Source organism: Marmota flaviventris, chromosome 19, assembly GCF_047511675.1.
Source record: "Marmota flaviventris isolate mMarFla1 chromosome 19, mMarFla1.hap1, whole genome shotgun sequence".
In the NCBI taxonomy this organism is placed as follows: Eukaryota; Metazoa; Chordata; class Mammalia; order Rodentia; family Sciuridae; genus Marmota; species Marmota flaviventris.
The window spans coordinates 14,683,577-14,703,050 of record NC_092516.1 but is presented as its reverse complement, the minus strand read 5'-3'; the positions used below and the strand labels follow the sequence as shown (position 1 = coordinate 14,703,050).

Below are 19,474 nucleotides of genomic sequence, written 5' to 3'. Positions count from 1 at the left end.
CATAACGTTCTGTAAACCCAACAGCCCTGGAGGTGCTCAACCTCCTTGTGTGAAAACCAGCTTTTCCCAGTTCTCTGTGCCTGCATGTGGATGTTCCTTTCTCCTCCCCCTTCCCTGGTAATACTACTTTTAAAAACTTGGTTATCACATGGCTACTCTGTACCAAACACTGTGCCAAATGCACTATATATGATTTCTCACTTCATTGATATATATTTTCACCCTTTACTAATTCACTCTATTCTATTATGATGTGACCATTTCCTAAGAAATGCCCAGCCAAAATACCAAGAAATTGTATTTATTATTTTCCAGATCCCACTCTTGCTCATCTGTGTTATCCTAAACATTTGCATTCTAAGTACTTAATCTTTCTGAGCATGTAATTTCTTTCAAAGAACCATACCCTCTTAGCCAATGGTCTCCAAGAAGCAATCCTAGTTTTACTACTGATGCTCCTGACATTAGTCCCTAGTTCTAGCCCAACTCATCTGGCAAACTTACTGTTCCCATGGACTGGACAACATTCCTTGCACACCTGGGATTCACCTGGCCTGAAATGTCCTCTTCCTCCCTCTCTGCCAGAGTAGCTTAATGATCATGAGTATCAATCTGGAATCTGATTCCAAAGGCAAAGCCCAACTCTTCTGTTAACTTGCTGGGTGACCTTGGACACATCCCTTCCCTTTTCAGCGCCTAAAATGGACAGTAAGGCTCATAACACCACCTACATACCTCGGAGATTATTGCATAATTAAGTGAAATAATGCAGTAAAATGCATGGTGCTGTACTAGCACATATCAATAATATCAATAATAATCGTGATCATAAGTATTGTCATCATTATTATCATTCCAAGCCTTGGTTTCTCCTGCTTTTTCATGACACTCTTATCTAACCACTCCAAGTCAAAATAATCTCTTTTCTTTGAATTACACAAAGTTGTTTCCATATGACTGGTTTAGTAGCCAGGGGTTACTACTGTACATCATTGATTTCCCTCCAGGGTGCTTTCTGTCCTCTTTCCTCAAGTGCAATGTGAACTCCTTGGGGAAAACAAAACAAAACAAAACAAAAACCTCTGCATTTTGCTCTTTGTGTGATTGAGGTCATTACACCTTGCCTTGAGAACTCTCTCCTCTAAGGTGAAGTTTAATTTGATTAGTTAGCCTGAGAGACAGCTTTGCACTTAAAGCCATTAATAGCCAGGCATCTGGGGAGTGTGGGTGGGAGGAAGATTGGGATTGGAGCCTCCAGATGGGGACAGAATTGAAAGCAAAGTATTTAATAATCCTGTCTCCTTTCATCCAAGATCTAGCAGCAGGTAATAGTTTAAGACATAAGAGATGCTCGCTACAGGATCCTGTGCCCCATCTCCCTATCTCCTTTGCCAAGACAGTAGCCAAGAGCGGAGTTGGTGGGGAGGAGCGGAGATGGAGTGCCAAAGTCCTCACTAACACATCTAGCCAGGAATGTAGTTAGAGCTAATCCCAGGAAATTAAGAAAGAAGACTCAAGAATTCTAACTCCTGGCCTGACGCCGATTCCACCCCTGGGGAGCACCCACCTCACTCGCTCTGGGAGTCGGGGGGGGGGGGGGGGCGGAGACAAGCCTGGGCGGGGCGATGTTGCCCCGCTCCCGGGTACTGGCCGCTGCCCAGTAGGCGGCACCGCAGCCCAGCGGGCGCGCTCTTATAGCGCGCCGCCGGGGGAACGTGGGTGTCAGTCTGTGCTGGGCTGAGGTTAGAAAGCAGGCGGCGAGATGAGCCGGGCGCCCGCATTCCTGAGCGCCGCCGAGGTGCAGGACCACCTCCGAAGCTCCAGCCTCCTCATTCCGCCTCTGGAGGCGGCTCTGGCCAACTTCTCCAGTGGCCCGGACGGAGGAGTCGTGCAGCCCGTGCGCACCGTGGTGCCGGTGGCCAAGCACAGGGGGTGAGTGAGAAAGACCGGGGTAAAGGTCCGGAGACACTGAGGAGAAGGACCAGGAGGCAGGGAAGGGATGCTGTGGGAGAAGGGAAAAGAGGACTTGCTTGATCATTGCTAATGGCAGCTGCCACTTCCTCGGTAACCTCTGTTAAGTGGGCGCTTTACAGGTGTTACCAGGTTTAATCAAACAGAGTCCACATCGGGAGATATTGATGGGGAAAAGAGACTCAAGAGAGGTTAAATGATTTACCCAGGCGTACACAGAGCTAATAAGCGGCGGACCTGGGGTTGTTTTCTGACCAGAGTCAGGCTTTTGAACACACTAAGCTTTTCGGCTTAGTGCATAAGGGAAGGGCAGAGGTAATGAGGGTCGGGAGTGGAGCTGTGGGGGAGGAAACAGAAAAGAAGGCAAATCGGGACTTTATAGGAGACCCCAGTGTTGATGGGAAGGGTTTGAAGCTGCTCCCTCTCTCCGTGTAGCTTCCTGGGGGTCATGCCCGTCTACAGTGCAAAAGAGGATGCCCTGACCACCAAGTTGGTCACCTTCTATGAGGGCCACAACACCACATCCACCGTTCCCTCGCACCAGGCAGTTGTGCTACTCTTGGAGCCTAGCAATGGCACCCTGCTGGCGGTGAGCAACTCTTTATCCTGGGGTGGAGCTGGGGCTCCAGAGCTAGACTCAAAAGTTAGTTCTGCATGAGTGGGAGGCATTCTGGTTGTGACCCCAAGTCCCCTCTACCGATGAATGGATACTAGCCACAGAGAGGGTTATCTGTAACTGTGTGTCTGTTTGTATGACTGTCTGAGGGTGTGTAACCCAGTCCACTGCTGCTTCCAGTGTGTGACGGTATGGAAATAATAATGTCCTCATTCTTCTGCATGGTCGTATCTGCTCAGATACCTCACATACAGCTTGAGCTGAGAGAATATGTATTTACTGAATCCCTATCAACGTGGGGGAGGGTGTTCTCCAATCCGTGGAAGTCTCTTCTGAGGAGTACACAGTGACCTGTTTTAATATGTAACTATAGAATCAAAAAGTAGCAGTACCTCACATTTATTGAGCAGTTTTTAATGTGTCATGTCCTGTTCTAAACACTTCACATGTATTAGCCCTCTTAATTTTGAAAACCACCTATGAGGTGGTGAGAAAATCAAGTCATACGGCAACTGTAACCAACTTACCCAAATCTATGTAGCTAGTAAGTGGGATGGCAGGACTTCAGTCTAAGCCCACGATGTGCTCTGCGGCCTTTTTAACTGCCACTTAATTGAGCACTTATCTGCCAGGCAGGAGATTCTAGTCACATTCAATTCTGACAATTCCTCCTTGGGGGTTTTTACTCCTTCTTCTTCCACCCAATTTCTGATGATGTTCCTGAGGCTCAGGTTACTAGAGCAACCTTGTGTGTCACACAGCTGGTTAGTGAAAGACCCAAAAATCACTCCTAAGTCTATCTGACTGACTAGAGCTTATGCTCTTAAGTGTCCTTCAGTCTGGCTCTTAAACTCTTTCCTGAATTTCTGATTCCCCAAGGACTCTTGATGGTTCATCACCCCTCTATGTGGAGTATCTAGCTCTTCCCAGCCTAAATTCATCCAATGGTGATAACATCCATACTATCTACCTGCAACAGTGGTTCCCCTGGAACCTGATTCCTGGGCCTTTGACAGAACCTTAGATCCTTGCTGCTTCTGCTCAGTACTATGTGATTCTGTCCTCATCTGTAAAATGAGAATAATGATGCCTACCTTTTGAAGGTCAGTTAAGATAAATAACTTATAAATGGAGGTCAGTGCAAAAGATAGTTATTGAGCAGGTGTAACGGAAGTCCTCACTGTGCATGAGAATCACTGGGGGAGCTTTTGAAAATGAGGATGTCAGGGTCCTACACCTAGAGATTTAGGGTTTAGGGCCGGGGGTGTTTTTTGTTTTGTTCTATTTTATTTATTTATTTATTTTTGCTGTGCCAGGAAGTGAACACAGGGCCTAAATGCTGGGCATATGCTCTACCTCTGATTCAGATTCAATTAATCTAAAGATGGTATCTGGAAATAGTATCTTTACAAAGCTCCCCACATAAATAGCTGGAGTGAGCACCACTGATGTGGAATTCTTGGCCCCTGACAGATGTGAAATGACGATCTTTTTTTTTTTTTTTGTAATTTTTTTGTAGTTGTAGATGCACATCATGCCTTTATTTTTATTTATTTTTTAATGTGGTGCTAGGAATTGAACTCAGTGCCTCACACATGCTAGGCAAGCGTTCTGCCACTGAGCTATAGCCCCAGCCCTGAAATGACAATCTTATCCCACAAGTTCCTCCTCAGTTTGGTGTTTTGAAAATCCCAGGGCAAGGAAACAAGATGGTTAGTTGTTAAGAACTCACCATGTGCTAGAAGTTTTCCTATACACTAATGTCTTTAATCCTCTCAGTACCACTCTGAAAGGCTTATATTATCTTTGTTTTTACAGGTGATGAAACCAATGCTTAGGGATTAAAATGTTCAAAGTTTCATGTCTCATAAGTGGAAGGATTCTATCCATCTCTGACATAAGCCCCCGTTCTCTATAGGATACTTTCATACTTCTTAGGGCTTCTCTTTCAAAGCTGCTTCTCTCAGTTTGAGTACTAGAGAGGGGAACCCCTTGTTCACTGTCTCCACTTCTTCCAAGGTCATGGATGGAAATGTCATTACTGCAAAGAGAACAGCTGCAGTATCTGCCATCGCCACCAAGGTAAGATGAGTGGCTGGCTGTGCCATCAAGGTGAACTGGTGGGTGGGGTTGGGTGCCTCAATCTTGAGAGAGTAACAGAGAATAAAGAATGTATTCTGATCTTCCTTTGGACATAGCTGGAATTTCATACACCAAATACAAGATATTGGCACAATGATTCACCAAATTATCAGCTGCCACTTAGCATGCATGACCCGATGCCAAATACTTCACATGTATAATTCCCATCCACTTTGCAGAGTAGATTCTGTTGACTCCATTTTCCAGGAAGAGGTGCTCAGAGAGGCTCTGTGAGTTGCCCAGGATCACACAGCTAATAAGTAGTAAATCTTGACCTAACTCCTAGGACTACATTCTTACCACTGTACCACATTAGACCTGGTAAGACAGTATGGTTGCCCCACAGGACAGAGCCAGTAGTGCACAAGAGGCAGAGGGTGAACAGACCAAATCTAAGCCACACTCTTTTATTCATTCAACTAGTGTTGACTGAGCTGCTACCACATGCCAGGCACTTTTTTTTTTCTTCCAGCAGCAGGGATTGAACCCACCAGCACTTAACCACCGAGTCACATCCCTAACCCTTTTACGGGTTATTTAGAGACAGGGTCTTGCTAAGTCGCTGAGGCTGACATTTGAAACCATGATCCTCTGCCTTAGCCTCCTGCCTCAGCCTCCAGACTCAGTCTCAGCCTCCATTCCAGGTGTATGCCACTGTGCCTGGCTGCCAGACACTTTTCTAACTGTTGAGGATCCAGTAGTGAACAAAACAGAGAGATGCACACAGAAAAGATCAAAAATAAAATAAAAGTGAAAAGTAAAACACAGAGTATGATTTGCTTAAAAAAATAAACAACAGAAAAAAAGCCTTTTGAGTCTAATAATGAATTGCATCAATAATCCTTAATTAATAATAAATATTACTGTGTAATTAATATTTATTGATCAATAAGTAATTATTACTGTGTTCAGAGCCCTGAAAAACAAACAACAACCCCAGAAATCCACTTAGTATGTTAGAAAGATGAAAATAAATCAGAAATCAGGAGGATTAGGGAAGAGGTGACATTTTAAATTATTCAGGAGAGACCTCACTGAAAGGATGACATTTGAATTAAGACTCAAAGTGGTGAGTGAGTGACCCATGCAAAAGTGTGGAGGAGCCCTCTAGGCAGAAGGAACCACAAGTGATGGGTTGACAATATTTTTCAACAGCATCAAGGTATCCCAATAACAATAATAATAATAACAATGTCTTTTTAGGGGTTAGAGTTAAGAAGAAGAGGCTTAGAAAATGAGGTGTCTTTGGGAACAGTTGAGGTCTGGAAGCTTTTATGTGAAATGGAGAAGGATGATGGGAAACTAATGGAAACATGACCCTGGGGGGATTGGAGCCGCCAAGTCCAGGTGTTCAGATTGCAAGTTAAGGTTTTCTCAGTATATTACAGGGAGGGAAGGAAACAAGGATTAATCTGATAATTGTATGTGAAGAGAGTAGATCACAGAACACACCTCGACAAACTAGTTTTTAATTACATCAGATCCAAATAATCAAGAGACTCCTTGAGATAACTTTTGCTGGTGATAAGTTTGCTGGTGATTTAGAAACAGAAGGAATCTTACTGCCTTACATTTGTGAAGGACTTCAGTCTTTTTCAAAATAGTTTCCAACCCATCATCTGGATTTTGAGGAAGACAGAGCAAGTATTAATGATCTCATTTTACACAGAACACTGTGCTTGTTTGCATTAATAAAAATCTGTGGGTGGGGATATAGCTCAGTTGGTAGAGTGCTTGCCTCGCATACATAGGCCCTTGGTTCAATCCCCAGCAACAAACACACACACACACACACACACACACACACACAATCTGCACTCCCAGAACAGTTGGGTTGACATTTCAGAGTTTAGGCTGAAACTCATAGCCTTATTCCCAGCATTGACAATTTCTGAAACTCGAGTACACTTCCAAAATTAGATTTATATTACCTATGAACAGAAAAACATGGTAATATTACCCAATTCTATTTATTGGATAAGAGCATAGGATTATTAGTCTTATGGATCTTGTCTCTTTGAAACATTTCAACCCAGATTCTTTGAACACAGAAAAGTATCCCTCCTGCAGCTTTAAGAGATAATATCCTAATGTCCTGAGACTTTTTTAAAGAGTTTTATGGGGAATTCAGAGTTAAGATTTTTCACTACAGACTTTTCACTTTTAAGGTTATACTCCAGAATTTTAGCAAGTAGCATTAGAATAAACAGCAGACACAAAAAACTCAATTTTTACTCAATAGAAAAAAGACAGATGAGGGTCTGTCTTAATAAATATGGTCTGAAAAGTGAAGGATGTCTTTCTCTACATCCATAGTTCACAATGGAGGAGGACTTCACCATCTGCCCCAAAAACATTAGCAATATTTGGAGACACTTTGGGTTGTCACAACTGAAGGGGAAAGAGATGGGAGGTGCTACGGGTATCTAATGGATAGAAATAAGGTATGTTATGTAGCATCATATACTGCACAGGACAGCCCTCTTCCCACTGAAGAAGGACCCAGCCCAAATTTCTGTAGTGCCAAGATGGAGAAACCCCATTCTCTTTCTTATAGGTCATAATAGGCACCTACCCTATTGGAGCAGGGACAGTGTTGGAAATTGAACCAGGAACACTTTACCACTGAGTTACACCCCCAACCCTTTCTATTTTTTGTTTTTTCTTATTTTGAGACAGGGTTTTGCTAAAATTCTGAAGCTGATCTCCTCCTGCCTCAGCCTCCAGAGTTGCTGGGATAATAGGCATGTGCCACCACATACTGCATGTATCATTTCTATACAAATAAGACTAACTCTGTCCTCTTGGGGCTTAAAGACTAGTACAAGAAAATGAATTTTGAAAATGAATTTCCAAACACATATTTTGAAGTGGTGGATTCTATCAGGGAGGTCAGAAAGACTTCACTGGAGAGAAGTCGATCATAAAATCCTACAAATAAAAAAAATAAAGAATTAATCAGATTTCCTTAATCAGATCCTGAACAGTTTAAAGAAAAATTTAAGATTTATGGTTTATTTCACAATACCAAATTGAACTTTTCTCCTTCTCAGCAGTTCACTATGAATGTTTTTAGAAGCATGAAGATGTAAATTTGGAGCTCCACTGGGGTATTTAGTAGTTTTAGACTCCCAATCAAGTTATTTAACCTCTCTGGACCTCAATCTCCTTATCTATAAAAAGAGCACAATAATTGGAGTTTCCAGCTCATAGGGTCCTTCTCCAGACTAAATGAGATCATGAGGGTAAAGTATTGGCATAGGTTAGGTGCTCGCTGAAAATTCTTTCTTTCCTCCTCACTGAACAGAGAGTAAACTGAAACACAAATCGACGTCTCTGGGATTGCCTGCAAGGTCTTGAAGATAGAGCAGAAGTCGCCTGATTTTCAAACTGTATTTGTTTTCACCTGGCTGCCAATTTCTTCCTTGACCTTTCCCACCCCATTTCTCCCCTAGTTTCTGAAACCACCCAACAGTGATGTGCTGTGCATCCTTGGGGCCGGTGTCCAGGCCTATAGCCATTATGAGATCTTCACAGAGCAATTCTCCTTTAAGGAGGTAAGTTCAGGGTGAGGGGTGGGGAGGGAGTGGCCAGTGAACTCTGTCTGTATTCCTTCACTGCAGTGTGAGTTTCTATGAAATAATTAGGTTAACAGTCCAATCTAGACAATTCTTTACCAGAAGTCCTGATGGAGGTAAGTGTCAGAGGAAGGTATGATAACAACCTCTTTTTAAAAAATATATTTATTTTTTAATTTTAAGCAGACAATACAAAAATAAAACAAAAGTTAGTCTTATTTGTATGTATTTATGTGGTGCTGAGATTCAAACTCAGTGCCTCAAGCATGCTAGGTGAGCGCTCTATCACTGAGCCACAACCCCAACCCCTGATAACAACCTCTTGTCAGTTTCTCAGTTCACAGGGATGCAGCACACCTGGTCAGTTAAAGAACTATAACTCTTACATATAGATGGTCCTTTCAGCCCCTCTCTGTGCTTTTTTTAGGAGAATCTAGGAGTTTTCAAATATCCAGGGCTATGGATCCAGGAACCAGGGATGAGGCTTAGCAAGCAGGAGGCCACAGCGTCTCCCTCCCGCAGTCTGTATATTGGCCCACCTTTCCCCTGTGTTGACTCATGCTTCCTGCTGAGAATGTTTGATGCTTTTTTTTTTTTTACATTTTATTAGAGAACTATAATTATACATAGTATTTGGATTCATTTTGACAAAATCATGCATGTAAGGAATTTGGTGTCAATCCCTACTCCCACTTCCCTTCCCATCCTCCTCTTCCCTGTTCTCCCTCATCTACTCTACTAAACTTCCTTTTACACACACACACACACACACACACACACACACATATATATATATGAAATCACCTTTGGTACCTTTATAGGTGCATATAACATGATACTATTTTTGTTTTATTTTATGTGTGTGTATGAGAGAGGTGGAACAGATTTAAAGTATGAATGTTTAAAATTTTTAATGAATTTTCTTCCCAAAGAAGAGGTATTACTTAAGATAGGAAATTGACCTTTCATCTGTTTTCAAAGACAAGAGGTTAATGTTTTTTTAAAATTCTTTCATTAGCTTTTTATAGTTTTAATCATGCCAGGCATTCAGTTTATCCTTTTTGTTGAATGCTCTAATATCACTTTTCCAAATTATCTAATTTTCCCCTGATATTTGTGATGTTCCCTGGTCAAGAGGGGTAACATGGCCAGCTGTTCGCTTTTGACTATGCATAATGCATTGTTTTTCACCTTGGCTGATGAACTTTCTTTAAGTTTATGTCTGTATTTACTATATTTCCTTGTGAGACATTCTTTAGGCCTTATTTTCAGTTGAAGATTCACAACCCCAGACCCAAATGTTGAAACCTGTTTACAAGCCAGCAAGTCCCTAGTTATGTCAGTGATATCCCTTAACACCACCTCAGCACCTCCCAGGAACCTGATTCCAGCTCACACTCTTGGACTTTTCATCAGCTTCTCCATTCACCTTCAAACCCTTTGGGTCTTTGATCACCGCATACCTTGCAGAGATCAAGTTATTCCATGCAAAGCACTGCCAGATACCTTTTATGAATATCACACCCATTATGACTCCTTTACAGGTCTCGGACATAAAGTGTGAGTTTTATACAGACTTTGCCTAGTTATCATCTCCATTTTATAGACATGAAAACTAAGGCTGAATGAGGTAGAGTCATTTCAGGAGCAGTAAGGGACAAAGCAAGGATTGATTCTAATTCTGCCTGGCTCCAGAACTTGATCTGCTAATCAGTAATAGTATAGTAGCTATTTAGCTACTGAGGCTGTATGTCCTTGCCTACAACTAGAGAATTTCCATCCTTTTTATAGAGGAAATTTGTAGATAAAACATGTCCTTGATCAAATGTCCATTCTCCATAGGGAATGATTTAGATTCCCTGTGGAATCTATCACAGTCCTAAACCAGAGAGGTTCAATTTCCCTTTGGCACCTCTGGACCCGGTGTAACGTAAGTAGACAAAAAATGACACCAGTGTCCCTCTTGTTACCCCGAATGAAGGTAAGGATATGGAACCGCACCAAAGAAAATGCAGAGAAGTTTGCAAACACAGTGCAAGGAGAGGTCCGGGTCTGTTCATCAGTGCAAGAGGCTGTGACAGGTGCTGATGTGATCATCACAGTCACCATGGCAACAGAACCCATTCTGTTTGGTGAATGGGTGAAGACTGGGGCTCACATCAATGGTAAGCAGAGGGGCTCCATGAGCCATGGGTAGGGTTTGGCGAAGACTCCTCCTTAGACTGGACCCCAGGGCCACATAGGTAGGGCTGGTTTCCTCATTGTGCAGAATGCCCAAGCTTTATGAGGACCTCAGAAACATGTGAGCCTTTGGAGATCTTATATCTCAAAGTATGAAAAGGAACCTAGACGTGGTGGTACATATCTGTAATCCCGGAAACTCAGGAGTCTGAGGCAAAGGGACCACGTAGTTTGAGGCCAATCTGGTCAATTTAGTGAAATCCTGTCTGAAATTTAAAAATAAATAAATAAAATTTCAAAGGGCTGGGTATGTAGCTCAGTGGTAGAGCACCCTGGGTTCAATCCCCAGTACTGAAAGGGGGGAAATATATATATATATATATATATATATACACACACACATACATATATATATGTATATATATATGTGTATATATATGTATGTGTGTGTACATATATATATGAAAAAAGGAAATTGCAACTCTGAAACTGATAAATATTTCACTAATACTGTTCTATAAAATGTAATACTGCAGTGAATGGTAAAGCACAGCTTCATTCTTAAATGTGATGCAATTTAAATCTCAAAGGCCAAAAGGAAATCATTTGTTTTTCAAATACAAAATTATAAAATTTTTCAAAGAAATTATAGTACAAAAGACATGTGAATGCTTTTAATTTGTGTGGTGAGATGGAGGAGGGAAGAGGAGTTTAAGCCTGAGGATATCTGGGGCCTCTGAAGATCTTTAATCCGCCTTTGAGTTTACAGCAAGAGCTGGTCTATATCAAATACTTAACACCAGGTGCTGCTCTAAAGTTTTTATTATGTTATAATCTTTACAACAACCTCTTGAGGTAGTAACCATAATTATCAGGGCTCCTTTTTTACAGGTAGGATAAACCAAGGCATAGAGAGATTAAGTAATTTGCCCAAAGCCAGTGGTGCTTGGTGGCAGGATTGGGATTTGAACAGAGGCAAGTCTATCCTTAGAGCCCAAGCTCTTAAACAAAGTTCCATATTATCTTCTGATAAGATTGAGCCAGGTGCCCTGGCACATGTCTGTAATCCCAGCAGCTCAGGAGGCTGAGGCTGGAGGTTCGTGGGTTCAAAGCCAGCCTCAGCAACTTATTGAGGACCTAAGCAACTTAGCAAGACCCTGTCTCAACAAATAAAAAGGGTTGGGGATGTATATAGCTCAGTGTTAAGCACCCCTAGGTTCAATCCCTGGTATCCACCCACTCCCTCCAAAAAAAGACTGGCTTCTGATGAGCAGAGCCATCAGAAAATGGTACCAGTGCCCTATGTTTCAGTGACAAGCACAGAGATGTAGACTCGGAAGCTAGGAGTTGTGTACACTTGGGCAGATGAGCAGGCAGGAGCCAAGTCAGGTGATATGTGTTCATTTATAAGCATTTATTAAATTTCTACCATGCACCAGGCATTGATCTCCATGCTGGGGATGCCACAATTAATTAGGCACTTGAGGACACTACTCTCCTGGTGGCTACATTCTAATGAGGGGAGATAGACTACAAATACATGGACAGCTTCTGCTAAAGATGAGCCTTTCTGAAGGAAACAGGACCATGACAGAACTTGATAGTGAAGCAGAGGGCGGACGTGGAGGTAGGTCCTATCCATAGGGTTATCTGAACAGCTCTCTGAGGAGGCATTTTTCAGTTGTAACCTAAATGATGAGGAAGAGCCAGCTATGCCAGGAGCTGAAGGAAAGGCACTGCAGGCAGATGACGGTGAATGCAAAGACCTCAGGGGTGACAGTGATCATGGCATGTTTGAGGAACGCGCCAAAGTAAAATCAAGGTCCCAGTTTGCGTTGGACTGTTGTTATAAGGTAGGTCCAGAGAGTAGGTATGAGGTGGTTTTTGGAAACTAAAACTTTTTCTGGAAGGACTTGGGGGAATCAAAAGGAATCAGTTCTTGGTGAAGTGGGTTCCCAGGGCCAGAGCTGAATCTCCACCAAGACTGATTTGATTTTTTTGTTTTTCAACCTAAAACTATCCTCTCAAAGTTTCCGTGGTTCAGGAGTCTGGCCATGGGTTAGCTAGGTCTTCTGCTCAGAAGTCTCCCAGGATGAAATCAGGTGTTTTCTAGGCTGTAATCTCATCAAGTTGTTCAGGGTTTTCTTCCAGGCCACATCGTTGTGACAGTATTTAATCCATTGTGTTGTAGAACAGAGGGTCTCAATTCCACTTTCCTCATCCTCAAAGTCAGTAGCAGAGAACTCCTTGTGTTGGATCCTTCTCAGACTTCAAAACTCCCTCCAGGAAGGTCTGACTTGATCTTGAGTCAAGGTATCTCTTCTAGTTCCCTTGCTTAGGGTCAAAATTACTGTCTGTATTCACAGAGGCATCAAGTGCACTTAAAAAAAAGCTCATCCCCACAGACAACAGGGAAACACCAACAGACTTTACCTGGTTTACAGCTCAGCTGAGAGGAGGCCTGATTCCAACCTCCCCCACACTTACATCCCCTGTCCCCCAGCCCACCAGCCAGTCTTCTGACTCTCAAGTCTTTCTAGTCCTCAGTTTTTCTGAGTTAGGCCCCTCCTTTGCTGCCTGGCCCACCTCCATCTGCCTAAGTAACCTCAAACAACCCTTTGAGAGCTCACGGGCAGCAGAGAACTGAGGGGAACACTGCAGAATGAGGGATGCCCTGAGAAACTGGAGGCTTTTTTTCCCCACCATATTATGATTTATTTAGGAGCTTCAATAGCTAGTGCTGTTGTTCTATAGAACTCCCCGCACCAACAACCTGACCTTCAAGATGGACAGTTTTACACTACTCTCTTTGAAAATTAGAGTGAGGGCAAACAGGAGGAGGAGAACAGTTGAGAAAACTGGAAGTCAGTGCAAGAAAACACTTAAAGGCTGCCTTCTATTTGGAAAAGACTTCACAGCAGTTTTCAAAGACTAACTGCCCTGAGCTGGATCCAGCCAGCCTGTTTTGTTTGGACCTTAGAGAAATCAAGAAATAACACTTGCAAATAGATTTCCGGTCTCTCAAAAAAAAAAAAAAAAATGGGGATATCTGGTAACAGTGACAAGTATTCACACATGGCAGTAATTAGCTGGAACTGAACAATGACCATCCCCTTGAGAAGGCCGGCTCTCTTCTGTGTTTCGTGGCCTCCACCATTTCCAATCTGGTACCTCTATCAACTCTGCTCCTTTCCATTACCTGCCTGGCTCTGCAGGCATTTGGTTGCAGGCTCTGCATTATCTTATGTCCCCGTAGCAGGAGGCAGTAGGAGGCATGATGTATTGGATTCATTGTTCTGGTCCTGGGCTCTGTGGAGGATGTGAATGCTCAAGGCCAGGAAGGAGCCAGCCTTCTTTCTATTAGGGCTTCCCTGTGACCTTGACATTGTGCTATTTTCTCATGAATTCAAAGAAAAGTGTTTAGGAATGAGGAGTGGTAATGATTGGAAACTAAACAGCAGAAGATAAGGAGTGTGAGTGTGAATAAGCTCTAAGGGATGGCTCTGTTTCAAGGTTTTTATTAGGATACCATCACTTCTGGTAAGAGGCACTCTCAAACCTGGATTCAGGATGAGATGTAACCTTAAGAGTCCACCCTTCAAAGCCTCAATTTGTGTGTCTGTTAAATGGGAATCAGACATCAAAGTGTACTTGTAAAGACCATAAATAGTGTATGTAAGACACCCCACAGTAAGTATCCAATAAACGAATGCTAAGTAGCCTCAAAATCTTTTAGGAATAAGGTAGAGTTTAAAACAGAAAGGGGAAAAATGGTAAGAATTATTTTTAATAATATTTGGTCTTACCAATTGGGTGGGGCTGCTTGGCCTAGGGAGTTATGTAGTTTTCCAAGTCTGAATATTCCCACATGACCTTTGTTCAGCTCTCTCGCATGTCTTGTCCTGATGAGTATCCCTCGGGATTCTTCTGGGCTGAGGTTTTGTCTTGCTGTCTCGTAGCCATCGGAGCCAGCAGACCTGACTGGCGTGAGCTGGACGATGAACTCATGAAGCAGGCCGTGCTGTATGTGGATTCCCAGGAGGCCGCCCTGAAGGAGTCAGGGGATGTCCTGTTGTCAGGGGTGAGCCTCCTGTCCTGCCTGGCACAGCTGTTGTCTGGCCTGGGTTTCACTAACTTCCCCTTCAGTTTATCCTCTTCCAGACCTTGGTCCACTCACTTCCTGATGGGGAAGAAGCTCTTAAACATCATATAACCCTTTTAAATCCAATTCCAGAAAAAATGGCCACTATGGTGATGGCATGTGTTTTCCTGCCCTCTCTGCCAGGAGAGAGAAGCTCGAGGGGTTTTTCCGATGGACTTTCTTATAAGGAAGTAGGATTGGGAGTTGGGAGCCTATTGTAGCCTGGAAAGCTTCCCCGTGTGGCCAGGACAATGGGACTGTGATTGACCCCCTTTTGGCTGCCTTTTTCCCTTGTAATCAGGGCATAGAAGCAAGAAGGGGGCAGCCAAAATGCATGTTCAGATCAAGACACGTCTATTTCCTCACTGAGATGGGGACCTGGCAGGCCACCCCGCTCCATGCAAGCTCAGCTGTCTGCATTCGTGGCATCAGAAAGGATTTCAGGGGACAGCATCCAGTTTCCACATGGTCTTTTATCAAGTTCAGCCCTTGAAGCCAACCCCGAGCAGACTCTGGCTCCTTCCCTTAGTCCGTGTGTGTTTGTTTCTCAGGCTGAGATCTTCGCTGAGCTGGGGGAAGTAGTGAAGGGCATGAAGCCAGCCCACTGTGAGAAGACCACGGTGTTCAAGTCTTTGGGTAAGATCCATTGCTCCCTGGGCACAAATCCAGCCAGAGCACAGGCAGGCTTCCCAAGTGGGGCAAAGAGAAATGAGTCAACAGGCCCTGGGGCTGGATCGCTGTTGAGTCCATCACGCCAGTCAATTATTGACATGTCTTAGTGCAGTGAACTCTGGGAAGTTCACTGCACTAAGACGTGTCGGGAAGTCCTGGCTTGGAGTCCCTTCTCTGCCATGTACTGGGTGTGTGTGTCCTCGTCCTGACATCTCTGAGCCACACATTCTTCAGCACCTGTTACTCTGAGTTGTTATGAGGATTAAGTGAGAGGTGCTTGGAAACCGATTGGTGCTATCATTCAGACTTAGATCTAAATGAATTCAGGAGACAGCTTTCAGAGGTAGGGGCAGGGAGAACAAGGGGGAAAGCCTAAAAGAGATTCAGATAGGAAGCTCAGCCTGATACCTCTTTGTTCCCTCCTTCCCTACCCTCCTCCTTGCTTCTCAAACGATGTGGTTCATGGGAGCTATAAACTACCTGCGCTGGTACGGGAAGAAACCCATCAAGACTGGGCTCCCAGTGGCTCCCCTCTGGGCTCCTGGGCTCACCTCTTCCACTCTACCAGATTTAAGAGAATAGAAGTGCATGGGAGCAGAACACATTCAACTGATAGGCCTACAATACTGAAATAATCCCAAATTTGTTGGTATATAGTTGCTACCTTGAGCCCCTCAGGAGTGCCCTCTGCCCTTCTCTTAAGACTTCCATACTTCATAACAAGCTCAAATGCTTGGCAGAGCATTAAGAGGGCTCTGGCCACCCAGAAGCCATGGTATGGTTTAGTAGCCATGCCTTGCCAGTTATTAAACATTTTTTAAATCTCTCAGATACTTGAAGACAGGCAAAAAAGGCAGTATAAGCTTTATGCAGAATTTGGTTCAGAGACATCCCACTGATCCTGTTGTGTCTGAAAGTTTCAGGCTTCACAGCAGACCAGAGGACGTCAGCCTCCTTAAGGAGGCCAAACGCTGCAGAAACCCGCACTCCCCCTTTTGAGCAGTATTCTGTTTTCTACCTTTTGGGGATTGGTTTACTGGCACATCTTTTCATCTGAACACCTTTATGTATCTGTGCTGGGTGCAAAGTTTAAGGTATATATTCAGAATTACAGATCCAGTGTCCCTTATCCAAAATGCTTGGGACCAGAGGTGTTTTCAATTTTAGAGTATTTTAACAGGCTGTTCTGGTTGAGCATCCCTGATCCGAAAATCTGAAATCTGTAATGCTTCAAAATTGATCTTCAAAAAGTTTCAGATTTCAGAGCATTTGGGGTTTTAGATTTTCAGATTAGGGATGTTCAAGCTAAACAAAACAAAGGGGAGATGCAAAGGATGCAGGGTTGAACCAGACCAGAGGTCAGCAACTACAGACCATGGGGCCAAACTTGGCCAACCACGTGCTTCTGTATGGCCCAGGAGACAGAAACTTTTTTTTTTTTTGTAAAAACAAAGAAATTGTTTCCCATTTTCAAATGAGTAAGAGAAGAAAAACCAGAAAGATAATATTTCATGACACATGAAAATGACAGAATTTCAAATTTGAGTTCCCATAAAGTTTTATCGGAACACAAGCAGGCCCATGGACTGACCTATTATCGACAGCTGCTTTTCCACTGTCAGAGTCAGAGTTGAGTACTTGTCACAGAGACCATGTGGCCCACAAAGCTGAATATATTTACCATCTGACTCTACTAAAAGTATGCTGACCCCTGAACAAGGCCTTGATGGACACACATTTGGGCATTTATTGCTTAACATCATAGTCCATGCCTTGACCTAACCTTTGCAGAAATATCCAAGCCTGAACTCACCTCCGGATAGCAGTCCCTATTATCCTGATGGGCATTAGCAGCATGCACAATATTATCAGAAAACTGCCAGTCACAGGGCCTGGGTCATTTTGGGTGTTGTTCTGACAAAAAGTGACCCAAATTTCTGTTCATTCCAGGAATGGCAATAGAAGACATGGTGGCAGCCAAACTAGTGTATGATTCCTGGTCATCTGGTAAATGAAACAAAAGATTTTGTGTTGAGATGGATGTTACAGCTCCAGGGTTGCTGCCCCTGATTGTTTCATAATTTCTAGATCAAATGAGGAAAGCCCATTCCCCAGTGACTCACAACTTGTGCTTATCATGTTTTATCTTAAATACTAAGGTCCCCATTCATGTTTGTAGTTGGAAAGCAACACTGGTAACCATTCCTTCTGTTATTCCAGATTATTATAACATTCCCCCTCCCTTGTATTTCACTAACTTTGTATTCCCCTGAAATAAAGCATTTTCCAATTCTGCATTGTTTGTTTCAGTAACTTCTATCCCTCATGGTGAAGAAATGAGGAGGCTCATGCTTCCATTTACTCCCTGGGGGGCCTTCAATGACTGTAATGACAATTTTTTTTCTGTTTTTTGGTTGAAATACAACTCATCACATAACTCACCATTTTAAAGTGTGCCATTTAGTTGTTTTTGTTATATTCACAGGGTTGTGCATCCATCCCCACTATCTAATTTCAGAATGTTTTCATCACCCCAAAAGAATCCTGGTGTTCATTAGTGTTACTAAACATTTTCCTAGCCCCTAAAAACCAGGAATTTACTTTCTACCTCTTATGGATTTGTCTCTTATGGAAATTTCTTATAAATGGAATCCTATTCCATGCAACTTTTTGTGCCTGTTTTAAAATTTAAAGAAAAATAGAGTTTCTATTATAGGTCAGGAATCCTTTGGTCACAGATAGTAGAGAGCACAACTCAGTCTCTCTTAAGTGGAATGAACGAGTGGAATGGAATTTACTGGCTCTCATAATTAAGAAGTAAACAGGTAACTGGTTCCAGCTATGGTGGTGTCTACACAGGCTGCAAGTGTGATCAGGAGCCAGTCTTATTCTCTGCATCTCTCCATTCTGTTTTCTTATTATGGGTGTTCTCCCCTGTAAAGATACTGTGGCTGCCAACAGCTCCTGAATTATACTTTGCCCTCTTTATTGACTCTAGCATAGAGATCCTCTTCATTCACAGTTTAAAGTCCCAGCACTGAGACTTAAACCACCCAGGTCATGAGCTCATTCCTGGGCCTAACCTCATAGCAATAGGAGATGGAATGCACTCTGTGCCTGTCCCCGAAGGATTGCATTATCTGGGGGAATCTGATACCCTTGCTATTCTGGCCTGGGTCACATGCCTACCCTTGAACTCAGGTGTGGAATCAACCCATTTGACCACATGAGGTGACAAAAAGAGGGAGGATAGGCCATGCAGAAGGCTAAATCTACACTTATCCACTACATTTTTAGTGTGGAAAGAGCCATTAGGAATCATATACTCCAATCTGAACATAGGGATGGGGAATGAGCTGCAGATGCAGAGATGCCTTCCCCAGACCCCTGGAATCACTAGCAGAGCTTTGTTGCCTCTGTCCTGCCAAAGAGCCTGTCCCAAGGGAATTATGGCATTTGCAGGTAAATGGATTGAACTAGAGAATATCATACTAAGTGAAATAAGCCAATCTCAAAAAACCAAAAGCCAAATGTTTTCTCTGATAAGTGGACACTGATCCATAGAGAGATGGGGGGATAGGGAAGAATGAAGGAACTTTGGTTTGTGCAGAGGGGTGGGGCTGTGGGGATTGGAAGGATGGTATAAAGAGACATTATTACCCTATACACATGTATGATTACACTACTGGTGTGACTCTGCACCATGTACAGCCAGCGGAATGAGAAGTTGTGCTCCATGTGTGTACAATGTGTCAAAATGCATCCTACCGTCATGTATAAGTAATTAGAACAAGTTAAAAAAAAAAAAAGAACCTGTCTGCATCCACTTCCCAACCCCATCCCAAGGCAGTTATCAGACAAGCCAACAAAAAAGCCTAGTATGTTACTCTGCTTTGTTTCTCTGCCCATACTTCTCCTGGCAGGGCCTCTTCCTGCTCCAGATTAGCCAGCCTGTTTCTCAGGCTCTCTGGACAGAGGCCTTTGTGCTGAAATAAAATATCCACAGGATCTGATTATGCACATCTCATTGAGTCTTTCTGAAGGTCTTAATAGTGTCACCACCCTATGGATGTGCAGAGAAGGGAGTATGATGATAAGAATGTTCATTCATATACCACTTTCATTCTCTGAACAACAGCCCCATCACAATTCTGCACTAGGCTACTAAAATAC

At 43.1% G+C, this 19,474-nt stretch overlaps 1 protein-coding gene across 1 annotated transcript; it reads left to right on the top strand.

Annotated features, from left to right (window-relative positions):
• The first annotated feature begins 1,683 nt into the window (after positions 1–1,683).
• Positions 1,684–17,568, top strand: Crym (crystallin mu). Its single transcript, XM_027940885.2, has 8 exons — positions 1,684–1,932; positions 2,407–2,560; positions 4,607–4,669; positions 8,185–8,286; positions 10,289–10,472; positions 14,448–14,569; positions 15,181–15,265; positions 17,252–17,568. The coding sequence occupies exons 1-8, from the start codon at positions 1,763–1,765 to the stop codon at positions 17,314–17,316; spliced, it is 945 nt and encodes a 314-aa protein (XP_027796686.1). The 5' UTR covers positions 1,684–1,762; the 3' UTR covers positions 17,317–17,568.
• Positions 17,569–19,474: the final 1,906 nt, after the last annotated feature.